The 14,424-nt window shown below is 39.6% G+C and overlaps 1 protein-coding gene across 7 annotated transcripts in view; it reads right to left on the bottom strand.

The window, feature by feature from the left end:
- Window positions 1–14,424, bottom strand: part of pdlim5a (PDZ and LIM domain 5a) — a gene marked incomplete at its 3' end in the record, with an annotated part of 59,560 nt that overhangs the window by 3,188 nt on the left and 41,948 nt on the right. For all 7 annotated transcript variants that reach the window (XM_032516130.1, XM_032516131.1, XM_032516132.1 and 4 more), the window contains 3 exon segments: window positions 2,218–2,398; window positions 4,197–4,398; window positions 8,511–8,593. In XM_032516130.1, coding sequence (XP_032372021.1) covers window positions 2,218–2,398; window positions 4,197–4,398; window positions 8,511–8,593 — 466 coding nt within the window.

The following is a 14,424-nucleotide window of genomic DNA, read 5'->3' as shown; positions in this document are numbered from 1 at the left end:
GAATTTAACATAGGGGTGTGTATACTTATGCCCCTATATTTTAAGGAACAACATGTATTCATTTACAATACATTATTCATTCACAAAGAAAATTGGTGTTCTTAAAAGGTTGGGTTTAGAATTAAGAAAAAATCCTCTTTTTAATCAACTTTAGCATGGGTGTGTAAACTTTCTCAAGCCACTATAGCTCCAGGATAAAGACACCTTTGGTGGGATGCCACCCTGTTACCTTGCTTATTGGGTCATTATTTGTAACACTGCTCTACATGAAATGTGTCAACAAAAATCGTCCATTTCTATTATCCCTATTTTATCAGTATGGATAAATATGTTTTACATGTGAATACACAGCCTTTCCTACAGTCTTCCCTTTTCTCATGTCACATTTAAATATTATGGATTTTTTCTTGTGGGCCCACATGATTCAGATTAAAACAGACACGCTGCTTTCTTTCCCACCCTTAAACTGTGAGAACAAGACAGGACAGGGAATCAATAAAAAGTTGGTGGGCCGGAGTAAAATTAAGGATTAGAAGAGAAGGAGTGAGAAAACAGATTAATAAAAAGCTGTAAGCTGGTTGAAGATGTGTGAGAAATAGAGAGTTGAAAGGGACTGAGGCTAAAGAGGTTGGAACACTTGAGGGATGAATGTCAGAGCTGTTATGAGAGCAGAGATCTCAGCTTCCTGACACTGGGTTTAATGCTACACCTGCAGCCTCTAGGACACTAAGCCTAATTCTCCTAACACCCAAACATGTGTCGCATTCCTGAGTTTTAGTGGTGGACCTCTGGATTTAGGTCAGAGGTAGGCCTACAATGTGGCACAAATGCAACAACCTTTTAAAAAGTGATCCTTTGATGATGTCTACACCTGTGAAATTAATTAAATATTATTATTTGGTTTCACATTAATAATACTTGTCACTCCCCAATGTAAGTCGAGTGAAGATGTGAGTTGTGCAGGTGTCCCTTTGTGACAAGTAGCATACACAATGCTAACAAGAGACTTCTGTATGTCAATACCGTAAAAATTGACCTACTTAACGAAGTTGGTTCAATGCTGGCTGTTAGCAATCAAACACAACAAAGGTTGTCCCTTAAATGGCGTTTTGAGCTAACAATAGCAATCAAACAGCCATAGATAGCTAAAACGTTTTTGAAATGACTGCTAGCTTAGCTACAAGATGGCAGTCAAACACAACAAAGGCTGTCACTTGAATGGCGTTTTGAGCTAACGTTTGCAATCAATAATTTTTCAGCTATCATAGATAACTAAAACGTTTTTGAAATGTTTCCCATCTTCTGTTATTGTTTGTAATGAGATAAGTTTATTATTTCATGGGTTTCACAAATTTCAGTATGACACATTATGCCGTCAACTGTTTAAATCTGAGCATGAGTGACTCAAATCTGCACTTGACTTACATCTGGGAGTGACAATACCTATTGCCTATTTAAAGTAACAAGAAGAAGACAGAAGAAGGTATAAAGCGCATATAGTGTATCAGTTTAGTGATAATTTAAAATGTTGGGTCAACCTCTATTTTAACACACTCAGAAGTAAAATGTTTAAAACACAATCAACAATTTTCTGTATCTTTAATATCTGAAGTGTCTCACATGTATATCCTATAATCATATAACATCTAGGAGCTGCTTCATATAATCATGTTCATGCAGTCCTGGCTACCAAACGTCTTTATGTATCCAATTGGCAACTTCCAACACCTCAACCTACATAGTGAAAAGTACAGAGGAGTGAAGACTGAATTACATTGACACATGTTTGATCTAGATGCTGTTAACCAAGCTTTACACAACGTTACAACCGGTTTTATCGTTCTAAAGCACAAAATGGGGGAAACAGAAAAACCATAAAGCCAATAATGTCAGACGTTGGTATGTGTTTGCACTGAATGCCACAGAGGAGGACAATCTTTTGCTCTCCAAACAACAGGTGGTGGAGTTTGAAAACAGTAGCCACACACAATATCAAGGCCAGCTGTAAAGTAAGTGAACAGGACCAACTTAAAAACCTTCAGACAAAAGGCAACAAGCTCTAGTAACATTGAGGCTTTTATGAATGCTATCTTTCCATGCACTGTAATGTTTGAGTTGAGTTGTCATCTTCATTGTCTTTTGCATTGCAGAAAATTATTTAAACACACACACAAACACACACACCCTACCGCTCCAATTCGCTTCACACCAACTCACCCCCAGTATCTTGGCCTGGCAGCGACTGCATGTCGGAGCCAAGAAATCTTCATAGCAGTGTTCACAGTAGACAGATCCCTGTTCTTCCACAAAGCCTATATCTGCCAGGGACGTACGGCAGTGGGCACAGTTGAACTCCTCCTTATGCCATGATTTCCCCATTGCTACCAAAAATGGCCCTCTGGGAAAAACAAATGGACAAACAGAGACAAAAGAATTAGTGGATCAACTTTCAAGTTAATGATAACTCTGAACTGACAGAAATTAAACCATATGCAAGAGAGACAAGCTAACTATTCCTTGTATTATCATGACACATCGTCTTAAATGCAATGTACATGCAAAGTACCACACTGGTCAGCAGTAGTGCTGATAGGTCATGCAGTCAACATGGGCTTTGTTTTTATTGCCATGTCTACAAACAGTATCTTGAGGGCAAATGGGAAAACCATAAATGAGTGAATGAATGACAATGTGAGTAACATAACTCTGTCTAACTAAGTTGGTAACTCAGCAGATTTCCTGCTCCTCCATTCTCCTTCTTCTAAGAGAGTGACTACATTGAATATCATAAGTACATCTGATTACATCTAGTTCATTCTGATATATTTTCAGAATGTGCAGAAAATTGATCATAAGGTTTAGAATGTTTTAGTGTAATAATAAATCAAGTGGGAGATGATTGTACTGTATGTGGTAGATTAAACAATAAGCCTTAAAAACAACAAACCAGCAATATTTGGAAAGGACTTTCAACCAGAGAGCTAGTATTACTTGATTAATTTAGATTTTTTATTCTGTTAATTACTTATTCTATTGTAGACTGTGTCTGAAAATAGTGAGAAATGCCACTACTCTGAGACCTGTAGTCACATCATCACAGGCTGGTTTTGTCCAATGATCTGTCCCGGACAAACAGTGAAAATACATCTTAGACCTAGACTTCTCTTTATTGATCCTTTTGGGATGGATTTCCAGCAGCAGATTTCAGCAGCTTACAAAACACTCAAAAAAGATGTATAAAAATACAGTATAGATTATATTTACAATAATATAAAAAAACATCATATCTTTCACATTAAAGCAGTTGGCAGCAACATTTGGCTTTTTTTGCTTTAAAAACATCAATAATTAATAGATTTTCTAAATTGTTCCATCAACTAATCGATTAATCGTTTCACTACTCCATTCAGGTCAATAGATGCTTCAGAAAAGGAGGAACCCATTTTAGAAATCCAATGTCTTGTGATCGTCATCCTCTGCTTCCCCTCTGACAGCACCTTGGCACTGTCAACTTTGATGATTAAGTAAAGTGGGAAAACAACAGAGACTAATTTACTCCACACAATAGCTCAGATAGTGGCAAGCTTGGCATCCATTAGCATGTGAGCTACCCTATCCTTAGTGATATGTAATGTAAGGTGACACAAGATGGGCGATAACGCTCGTGTTAAGGCAGTCAGGAGAAGAAGAGAGGTAGGCAGAAAAGAGGAAGAGGAAGAGGAAAAGAGCCCACAATGATTGCCATTGTATACAACTCTGGGTGGACTTACACAAGAGGGAAACAAAAGACAAACCCTTTATTTTAAACCGAAAATTTGATCTACTGCAGGTGCAACTTTATACCCCTTATCTACACTACATTTAGATCTTTGTAGTTCTACAGTTTCATACAAACATTATTTTGATATATCTAGACAGATTATTATTTTAAGTGCCTGACTATACACTGAATAATTGAGAAATGCCCATATTTTCCTTTCAGATCTTAATTTGCTTGAGTAAAAATGGATATCTGTGCAGCCAAGTTGAAGGGATTGACTCTTTTTTGATTATCCTTGTGCACGCAGTCTGCATGGTATGATGAAACTAAACACGATGCATGTTTGCTGTTTTTTTTATTTATTTTTTTTAACTATGAATGGTCATGAAAGCTTCATTCTGATCCAACCTAATTAGACACAGTATTTGTCCCTCACCTGATGACCATGTTGCAGTGGGCACACATGGGCGCCCGTGTCCCAGCAGGGATGTGTTCTGCCATCTGCACCAGGGTGTCCTCATCTTTAGGGTGGGGTTGGGGTAAAGGTCGGGCTGGGACAGGACCCCTCGGGACACTGGCATTTCCATTACCTTTCATACCGAAGGATGGGGTGATCAAACCAGTCCGTGAACCGGGACCTAAAGATAAAAGGTTGTACTGGTTAAGAAACAGAGAGACAGCATTCATTTTACACACTTATAACATCACAAAGGATGTGTGTGCATGTGTGTGTCTGTTGTTTTCTACACAGGTGTGTATGTTATTTGACCTCTAGCCTCTTTGTCTACACACCCAGCAGGTGTCATGGCGGAGCATGCAGCTGGCTGGCTACTGTTGTCATAACCATGGATTTACCACATCAATCTTCCCAGAATCTTTCCCTTCACCTTTGAAACATTCCTATGGCCAATTTATACACATGACCAAGCAAACACACACACACACACACACAGACCACCAATACATTGCCTCATCTAAAACCCAGACACACACCTGGCTAAACATGTAGCTTGGCCTTTGCTCTCCACACTGTGGAAGGAGATTTGTTTTTGTATGTGTGTGCATGTGAGGCAAGGGCTACTTTTAAAGCTCGGCTTTACCATTGCATGCCACGATTATGTTTAAGTGTGTCTGTTTGGGCTAGGAACAGGGCTGGGTTTACATTTAATGTTAGGGGTAGTAAGGTATTCATCTGGAAACTCAATAATGAAAGTGGAGGTTAGACCTACAATAACTGATTTCTTTGGCCACTTGGGGGCAGCAGAAACAAGTTGTGAACGCAATATGTCATCACCTTTCAAGTTGATCTAGTGAAATTGTTAGCAAACGTTACTTATTTCTATATATCCAGCAGTTATGGAGCAACATTATCATTAATTTGGAGTTTAGTTTCTCCTGAGGGAAATGTCTGTTTGTTTTTAGCTGATAAGTGCACCACTGTGTTCACCAGCTATAGCTACAATGGTGTGAAAAAGTGTTTGCCCCCTTCCTCATTTCCTGTTCCTTTGCATGTTTGTCACACTTAAGTGTTTCGGAACATCAAACCAATTTAAACAATAGTCAAGGACAACACAAGTAAACACAAAATGCAATTTGTAAATGAAGGTGTTTATTAGTAAAGGTGAAAAAAAATCCAAACCTCATGGCCCTGTGTGAAAAAGTGATTGCCCCCTAAACCTAATAACTGGTTGGGCCACCCTTAGCAGCAACAAATGCAAACAAGCGTTGCGAAACGTGCAATGAGGCTTTTACAGCGTCTGGAGGAATTTTGGCCCACTCATCTTTGCAGAATTGTCAATTCAGTTACATTAGAGGGTTTGAGCATGAACGGCTTTTAAGGTCATACCAAAACATCTCAATAGGATTCAGGTCAGGACTTTGGCTAGGCCACTCCAAAGTCTTCATTTGTTTTTCTTCAGCCATTCGGTGGTGGACTTGCTGGTGTGTTTAGGATCATTGTCCTGCTGCAGAACCAAGTGTTTCAGCTTGAGTACGAACAGATGGCGGACATTCTCCTTCAGGATCTTTGGTAGACAGCAGAATTCACAAGAATGTTGTCCCAAAAGTCTTGGGGATCATCAAGATGTGTTGTGAAGAAATTGAGACGAGCTTTGATGTTCTTTTGCTCAGCAGTGGTTTTCTCCTTGGAACTCTGCCATGCAGGCCATTTTTGCCCAGTCTTTCCTGATGGGGGAGGCATGAACGCTGACCTTAACTGAGGCAAGTGAGGGCCTGCAGTTCTTGGACGTTGTGTGGGGTCTTTTGTGACCTCTTGGATGAGTCGTCGCTGCGCTCTTGGGGTAATTTTGGGCGGCCGGCCACTCCCTGGAAGGTTCACCACTGTTCCATGTCTTTGCCATTGTGGATAATGGCTCTCACTGTGGTTTGCTGGATTCCAAAGCTTGGAAATGGCTTTATAACCCTTTCCAGACTGATAGATCTCAATACTTTCTTTCTCAATTGTTCCTGAATTTCTTTGGATCTCGGCATGATGTGTAGCTTTTAAGGATCTTCTGGGGACTACTGTGTCAAGCAGCTATATTTAAGTGATGCCTTGATTGTGAACAGTGTGGGCAAATATCAGGCCTGGTGTGGTAGAGAAATTGAACTCAGGTGTGGACAACACAGTTATAGTATGTTTTAACAAGGGGGGCAATCACTTTTTCACCTTCAATAATAAACACCTTCATTACAAATTGCATTTTGTGTTTACGTGTGGTCCTTGACTATTGTTTAAATTGGTTTGATGTTCCGAAACACTAGTGTGACAAACATGCAAAGGAACAGGAAATGAGGAAGGGGGCAAACACTTTTTCACACCACTGTAGTTGCTAACTTTGTCTGTCTGAGTGTTTAGCACGAAGAGTTTACCTTTGGTTTTTAAAGCCTATTTGGTGAAGACAACCACCTGCTGCAGCTGAAAACTACGCTTTGAGAGTGGTGAGAGTGAACCAAAAAGTTGCGGATCGGACAGCTAAACGATGAAGTGAAACTCGCTGTAAAGCTATGTAAAGCTGAAGGAAGCTGCAGAGTGATAATTCTCTGTAGGTCCATCACTAGCAGCAACCCCTTTCACATTGTCATTTGATACATTGTTATAATAAAATATTGAGTATAGATCCTTTAACTTAAAGCTTGCATTTGACAGTCCTAGATGGAGGCTAAAACACAGCTTTAAGATGCCATAGATATGAATGCTTCCTGCACTGTAAGGTTGCCTAAACCAAAGTTTCATGCAAAATAATAGCAATAAATTGTTAAGTGTAATAAAAAAAAAACATTTTACACAGTTTGACAATTTAAACTGCCCTCAACTGTCCAAAGATAGCAAGTACACAAGTATGAAATGTTCTGTGATGGATCATGTGGAAACAAACTCATACTCATTGTTTTGGGAACTGTAGCAAACAAAGAAGTTACAGAGATTGTAAGTAGAAGTATGAATAACACTTCAAAAGATTGTGATATTGTGTCTCTAATGAAAAGTAATAGATCGGATTGTAGACCCACTAACTTAAATAATATATACTGTATATATAATAATCATACCAGCATGTACTTCATAAGGTTGTTTGTTGAAGTTACTTCGGGAATGAGGTGTGAGTGTGTGTGTGTGTGTGGGTCTCTTGACTGCAGCTCAGCATTCAAGATGGGTCTGTGGATTACTGCTGCCAGGGTGCTATATGGCTAGTAGTATAATTTCACGAGCCTATGTACTCGGGTAAGTGACTACATTTATGATTTTTGTTGAGTGGCAGTTACATCAGGGAGAGAACTGCCTAGAAAAGTCACTCAATCCCAGTGTCTATAGGCTGAGTGCAGATGGAGTACGGCCATTATATTGCAGCTATGTGGCTTGCCTTTATTCAAAACTCCCAACCGGGCCCTTCAGTAAATATTATCTTTCTTACTGAGTAAAACTGATGCATGTGTGACTGAGCAAGGCACTACAGGTAAAGTGTGGCTTAATGGTCTTCCAGAGAGGAAGAAGACGAGAAAAGAAAAAGAAAGTTATGAGAAATGACCTATTTCACAACATAAGCTTCAACCATGGAAAATAAGTCTCTTTCCCTTTGCTAACTGGCTGCAACAACATTCAATCCAACAGCAGTAAATCAGTTTTACACTATGCCAGGAATTGGAACCAAACTTTTTTTTGTGTGGGAAAAACATTATTTTAGCTGTAGGGGGAATATATTAGCCAATCAATAAAAATACGTCCTTAAAAGAAGATTTAGTTCAAACCCTGAATGAGTTTATTTTTAGGAATCTATATTTTGGGGGACTTTTCATATTAGGTATGCATGCATTCACCGTGACTTATGCTAAGAAAACAGTTCAGGTACCTCAGCCTGATTATACTTCACTAGTTAATTTAGTAATAGAAATGCCACAAAATGCCTACAGCAAAAGCAACTCACACACAGGGATACATATACTGTATACTTTTGTTGGATTTGGCAATGTATTTGGGCAGTAATGTACTAATCCACAGACTTCATGCAGTAATTGGCTGAACAAAATTGTATTTTAGTCACTGAAACCTATGTCTGAATGTATATATCCTGTCTTTTTTAATGTGTTCATAAAGACGGAAATGTTATTTCAGACCATTAAAGGACACGTGCCAAAAATTACAGCTGGCAATAACCAGGGCTCATTGTGGATGTGTAAAAAAGTAATATGAAAAAACATTCAACACGTGCTGCAATTACAAGTGGACAGAAGAGAACACACACACAGTGTTTACCCTGGGTTGCAGCAGGTCCTTTGGTCATGGTCTTGACAACTGCAGACTCATGGCTGTTGAGTTCTGACTCCTCTTCATCCTCACTGTGCAGAGAGACAAAACGGAAATGACATGTAAATCAATTACTGTTTTGTAATTAAATTCAATAAAATCAAAACACACCAGAAACCATTGCCCCTCCACATTAAACTTAATTTGCAAAGCTTGAGTTGCAAAATACATGGTTATTCATGATTACGTTCATTCAGAGTGATGGGTACATGCTAGTCTGTCTTAGTTTCTGTTGTTTACAAAGATGTTGTTCCCAGCTAAATATTTTTGAGAGCCCACTGTACTCGTAGCCATTAGAAGAAAAAACATGCCAGCACAGACTCATTTTTCAAGTTCCGGTCAAAATGCAGTAAGACAGATTCCAGAGCACCTACCTGCTGACAGAACGGAGACAAATATGGTACCAAACAAAACACAGCATGCAGCTACAGCCAAAACAGTACAGTACTCAACTTCACAATGCACTTCCTGCTTGTGAGTACAGTACGCACAAAAATGTTGTAACGTAATGTTGAGTCCAGGGCTGATGATGGATTTGGATACTTGTAGGTTTGCACAGCACTAATGATACAGCACACCCATTCAAAACTGATGCCAGTACACCAATTCAAATGACTTAACAGAGAGAAATGAACTACAACAGAGTGAAACATAGCATGAACAAAAGTGTCTATTCCAGATGTGCTGTGGACAGATACCAGACTACCAGTACTAATGGTGGAGGAACGTTCTCACAGTATAGATATCGTGTTATTTGGTTGATTATTTCTATATCAAATGTCTCCTCTAAATGCACGGGCAATGTATAGGTTTGGATGCTTCACTGAGGTCAAGAAGAGACAACCTGAATAAATGAATCCCCATGGCAACATTGGCAGTCCATTTACATGGGCCCCAAAAGTTAGACAAAGGCTGATTCATTTTAGGAGACGTTAGTGGTGATCACATCAAAGGGTGCTAGAAAAGCAGTTTTTATTGTCAGTCCCTAAAGCCCGTACTGACTTTGGCAACAACGATTTTAATTTTGCAGCACCATCTGCATGAAATCAGCTTCAGAATGGACTAAAGTTGAAGGAGTTGGTCTCACTTTTTTCTTTTAAAGGATTTTTAAAAGACAATGCAGAAAGGCAGTCTATACATGTTTTTAAATTGATTTAGGACCCAGGTTTTTATGATGACATTGTTGTTTGAAAATGATGAGTGAAAGTGTGTCTATGTATTTACCGGTAAGTGTCTCTGTGTCTATTTGAAACCGCGCTGCTGCCACTTGCCAGGACACTCTTGGAAAAGAGATTTTTAATTTCAAGGAATTCTTTTATCCTGGTTATATAAAGGTTTGAATGAATGAATGCATGAAAACTCATTCAAGTGATGGAAGAGGGAAAATGACCCCACAGGACCAACTCTCTACACAAAGTAGATTAGTCGATAGAACTGAGCCTAGCATGGTGTTATGATAGGTATTCAGTTCATATTCCCTTTTTGTCTCTAAATAAATGTAAACATGTAATATCTGTGGCATTGTTTTGAGTACAAAGGCAAAACATCATTTTTCGCAGGGCAACACCTTCTTTTTTATGTTGCACACATCTCTTTCAGGACAAAACATCTGAGCAAAACAATCCCTCATGATGCAATCTTTCTTGTTAAAGTTGTTCATTGTTCACTGCTCTTGGGTCGGTTCTACATGGAGGGAAGCACCTTTTTCTCTAGGAAAAACGTGTCTGGAAGATTTTCATTTTGTCCAGACACTTCTCCATCAGGGTCATTCGAGTTCTCTTAATAAGGGTTATATTGACTAATTGTCCAATAAATATAATTGACCATTAAACATCTGAAATCACAAACATTCTTTAACATTAAAAGCCATTATTAATCTCTACATTGAAAATACATGTACACGTTTAAAGCTTTCTGGTTTCATTCAAGGCTGAATACAAAATATGTTTGCAGGTTCGGTTTAAAGGACACCAAGACAGGCTTTGAGTCATTTTCTGGTTAACTGTCTGTCTTGAAGAGAGATGCCAGAGCTTGTCCAGCTATCGCTGTGGAAGGGAACAAAATATCTTTGCTTTTCAATCATTTGGGGCCTCAGAGGCTTAAACTCTCCACTGCCCTTTAATATGAGGCAAAATGAATAACCTCTCTATTAGTAACATCAAGTCTGTGTGTGTGTGTGTGTGTGTGTGTGTGTGTGTGTGTGTGTGTGTGTGTGTGTGTTTTGGGGTGGTTGTGTGGTGTGTGTGGTTGTGTGTGTGTGTGTGTGTGTGTGTGTGTGTGTGTGTGTTTTAAAGTGTGTGTGTGTTCATCAGCGCAAGCTTGGGTGGGCCAGAAATCTCTCCCCAGACGTATTACACCCATGATGCATAGCTATAGCCAATGCCAACAGTTGGATTACTGCTGTGTTCTCCTTGTGCCTGGCTGTTAGGGCACTCATGGGATACAAGTGTTATGGCAACTGCAGCCATAGTTACGTTGAGTTGTGCTTGAATGTTTTGTGTAAGTGAGAAAGGCGGAAAGAGAATAAATGAGAGCGAGAGAGTGATGGGCCCTTTGAGAGGTGACTTGACAGACAGAGAGAGACAACGATAGAGGAAAAATGTTGCACTTTTGTGTGTGCTGGCTTCACCTCAGTAGATGTTCTGTGTTTCAGCTGGCCTCCCTGCTTCTGCCGTGATATTTTCTTGCACACACACTTCATTTCAACACTTGGGACATCCATAACATCAAATGTTCCCTACAGAGCAGGGGGGTGGGGGGGTCACTTAGTTTACCACCCAGGACTACTTCTAAAATCATTGATTTAAACTTTCTGAATGAGTACTGTGGAAGGGCCGTTGTGGGATATTTGGTCAAATGTACCACTAACAAGGAAAGGAGAGGAGACTTTAAATTTACCTAAAGACAAGGACAGCATTGACACCCTTTGGTGTGAGAAGAAATACAGCACAGAAATAAGGAATGGAAAAAGTAATACACGAACAAACCATGACAGAGAGAGTTTTTTTAGATTTTTTAGTGTTTGTTATGGTCAAATACAAAGAAGATTACAAAAAAATGAAAGTGAATCTCAACTGAATGGACAAATGGTTAGAAAAGGCATCTGCTGAATACATACTGTATAACAATGAACACACCCTACTGTGCTCTGACAAGGATTGTGATAAATGCACCCAGCCGACTGTTGTGTTTGCATTGATTCCAGGTAATCAGCCTCTGGTCGATCCAGTGCTGATGTAAGAACTCTCTGTAGGAAAGAGACTGTCACACTGCAGAGCATCATTCTTCATTCTCATTATCTGTTTATCATTTTGTATTGCATGAGTCTGACAGGAGGAGCCAGTGGATACACTGTCTTACATCTATAGCCGGAGAGAGAGAGAGGATGTAGATAGTAGGCCGACAGTGCCAACTAGCTGTAATTTACTATTGCAAACAGTTTTGCCTAGACCAATAGCCCCCCCCCCACCCCTGCTTTTAGTTCAATACTTGGTTTATTGTACTTTCATTTACTCCAATTCTGTAATATTTATGATTGAAATGAGTATCCAGAAACCTGATGCATTCTTAGAATGTTTCTTATGATCAACAGGTGGTATTAACTTCACAAGTCACTCTGAAAGGTTCCCAGTGTTTTCAGCTTGTGACTCTATAAAACAAATGCGTGCAGCATCTACTTGCATTCCCTTATGGCCTTACTATATGCATTGTTTCTGTGCAGTTAAATCAACAATTGATCCCAAGTAAAAAAAACATTGCTGTAAGTAACCAGGAAGGTAGAAAAGTAGGTAAATCAAGCAAGTAAATCAGAAAGCTTTCTGACTAATTAACCCAACTAACAACAACCATACTGAAACGGAGAGAAGAGCATCAGCTGACGTCAAGCAGAGCTGTCCTGTTACGAACAGGAAGGACCCCATCCTCATCAAGTTACTAAGCTACAACGCTCTGCGAGATTAAAGGATGTAGTGCCATCTATTCACATTATCTGTCCAAAAAGGATTCAAAGATTTATTCACTATTGCTACACTATGGTAATTGGCTAACAACAGGTGACAAGTAGAGCAGGAAGTAAGATGCTCCCCAGTCCTTCATTAATCAGAGCCAATTACAGCGCAGCTCGTTAATATTCTCCACCAATCAGGCCAATTGTGTGGAAACTTAATTGTATTCTGCAAGACTGTGATTGGTTGATTAATGGAGGCCCCACAGTTTTGATTGAATAGTAGCCTGTTAGAGTGCTGACCATCTGGAAGTACTGGGCCACATACTGCATGAACCTTGTTAACTGCAGGGATAATTAAAGAGGGTCGGGAGGTAGGAAGGAGGGAGAGAGGAACACATTTTTTTTTTTTTTTTTTTATCTGGCTGTCTTTCTCTTCCCTGTTTTGTAATCTACACTTTTTCCATTAATACAGTGCATTCTTCATCATCATGGATCACTACCCTGTCAGTGGCCTTGCTCTGCTCCTTGTTAAGTCTAATTTTAGCACTGCATGCCACCTAATGATGAGACTTCTTATTGGCTGGTATTATGCAATGAGGGAAAAAAAGAGTAGGCTACATTTTAGTCCCCCAGCTGTTTACATATGTTAAGTTACCCGGTGTGTCTGTAGCACCGACAAGAACTTGTATTATGCATCTCATAAATGTGTTGGTGTGGTATGAACATTGAACAAATGGTCCATTAACATAGCTGACTGCTGTCCAGCAGCTCTGTCCAACACACAACAGATGGTCTATAATTCAGCGCTGTGATATTCTTTGGATCAAATTCAACCCTCACACACTATAGACCTACCATCCATGTGTATGCATTCATGCATTCATGCACGCACACACAATAACAAAGACATCCACCCACTCAAACTCTGTCTCCCACACACTTTTCATACATCACGGTTTAAATACACAGTTGTGTCCACTAGCCAATGACTGAGCTCTGTGAGAAGCTGCCAAGTTTTTCACAGTGACCACAAAATGTCATAGTTGGTATGAGTTGTCTCCACAGAGACATATGGACCGTGTCTTTTGGTGCTGGCATGCTCTGACCAAACACGGCTACTTCACTGCAATGAATAGCATGTTCAGTGGACTTGAGGGGTGTTTAGACCATGCGTTAAAAATAGGGATCGCTCTAACATACAATTTTGTCAAATAAGTCGTCTTCCTTGTTGAAATGAGTTTATGAGTGCTATCATTGTGAAGCCTCATGCATCCTACGGCAAATGAGTCTCCACACGTCATTTGTAAATGGAGGATTTTATTATTGTCACTCTTTCCTGGACTCAGACCTGGACAAAAGCATGTTTAAAAAATATCAAATCCAAAACAATGATAATATGAAGAATGCAGATTAATTTTGATTGTTCTTAATCCGTTTCATCTTAAAACAGTGTCAAAGAACAGTTCTCAAGCAGTCAATGCCATTTTCAGTTATACAGTAAAAGCTAGTTTTGTCCAGGTCTGTCCCATCTACCTCTTATTCTTGGGCAGGTGCAGCTCACTGACGCTACGGCGCTTCTTCTTCTTCCTTAAGTGTAGTGGTGGAGCTTGAGTGATTGGGGTGATGAGCAGGGCGTCCAATAAGCACTGAGATTCTGCCTTCTCATGAGGCCAAGGAGTGCTCTGATAAGTGGTTCTGACAAAGTGATGACACATTGAGGAAGAGAGGAGGCAGAGGATGAAAAGGAAATCATGATGGAACCAAGATGTCAATTGTGAGTCATAACAAAATAGGGTAGAAAGAGAAAAAAGGTTTTGGAAGTAGTTCATTAAAAGCTTAAAAGGTGAAGGTCATTGGAAGGGAATACACAGAAGAACACTTTCAGATGGAAGCACACACACACACACACACACACAC

This window comes from Etheostoma spectabile, chromosome 5 (assembly GCF_008692095.1).
Source record: "Etheostoma spectabile isolate EspeVRDwgs_2016 chromosome 5, UIUC_Espe_1.0, whole genome shotgun sequence".
Classification (NCBI taxonomy): Eukaryota; Metazoa; Chordata; class Actinopteri; order Perciformes; family Percidae; genus Etheostoma; species Etheostoma spectabile.
Note: the sequence above shows the minus strand (reverse complement) of the source record. Positions and strands in the feature narration are given on the sequence as shown.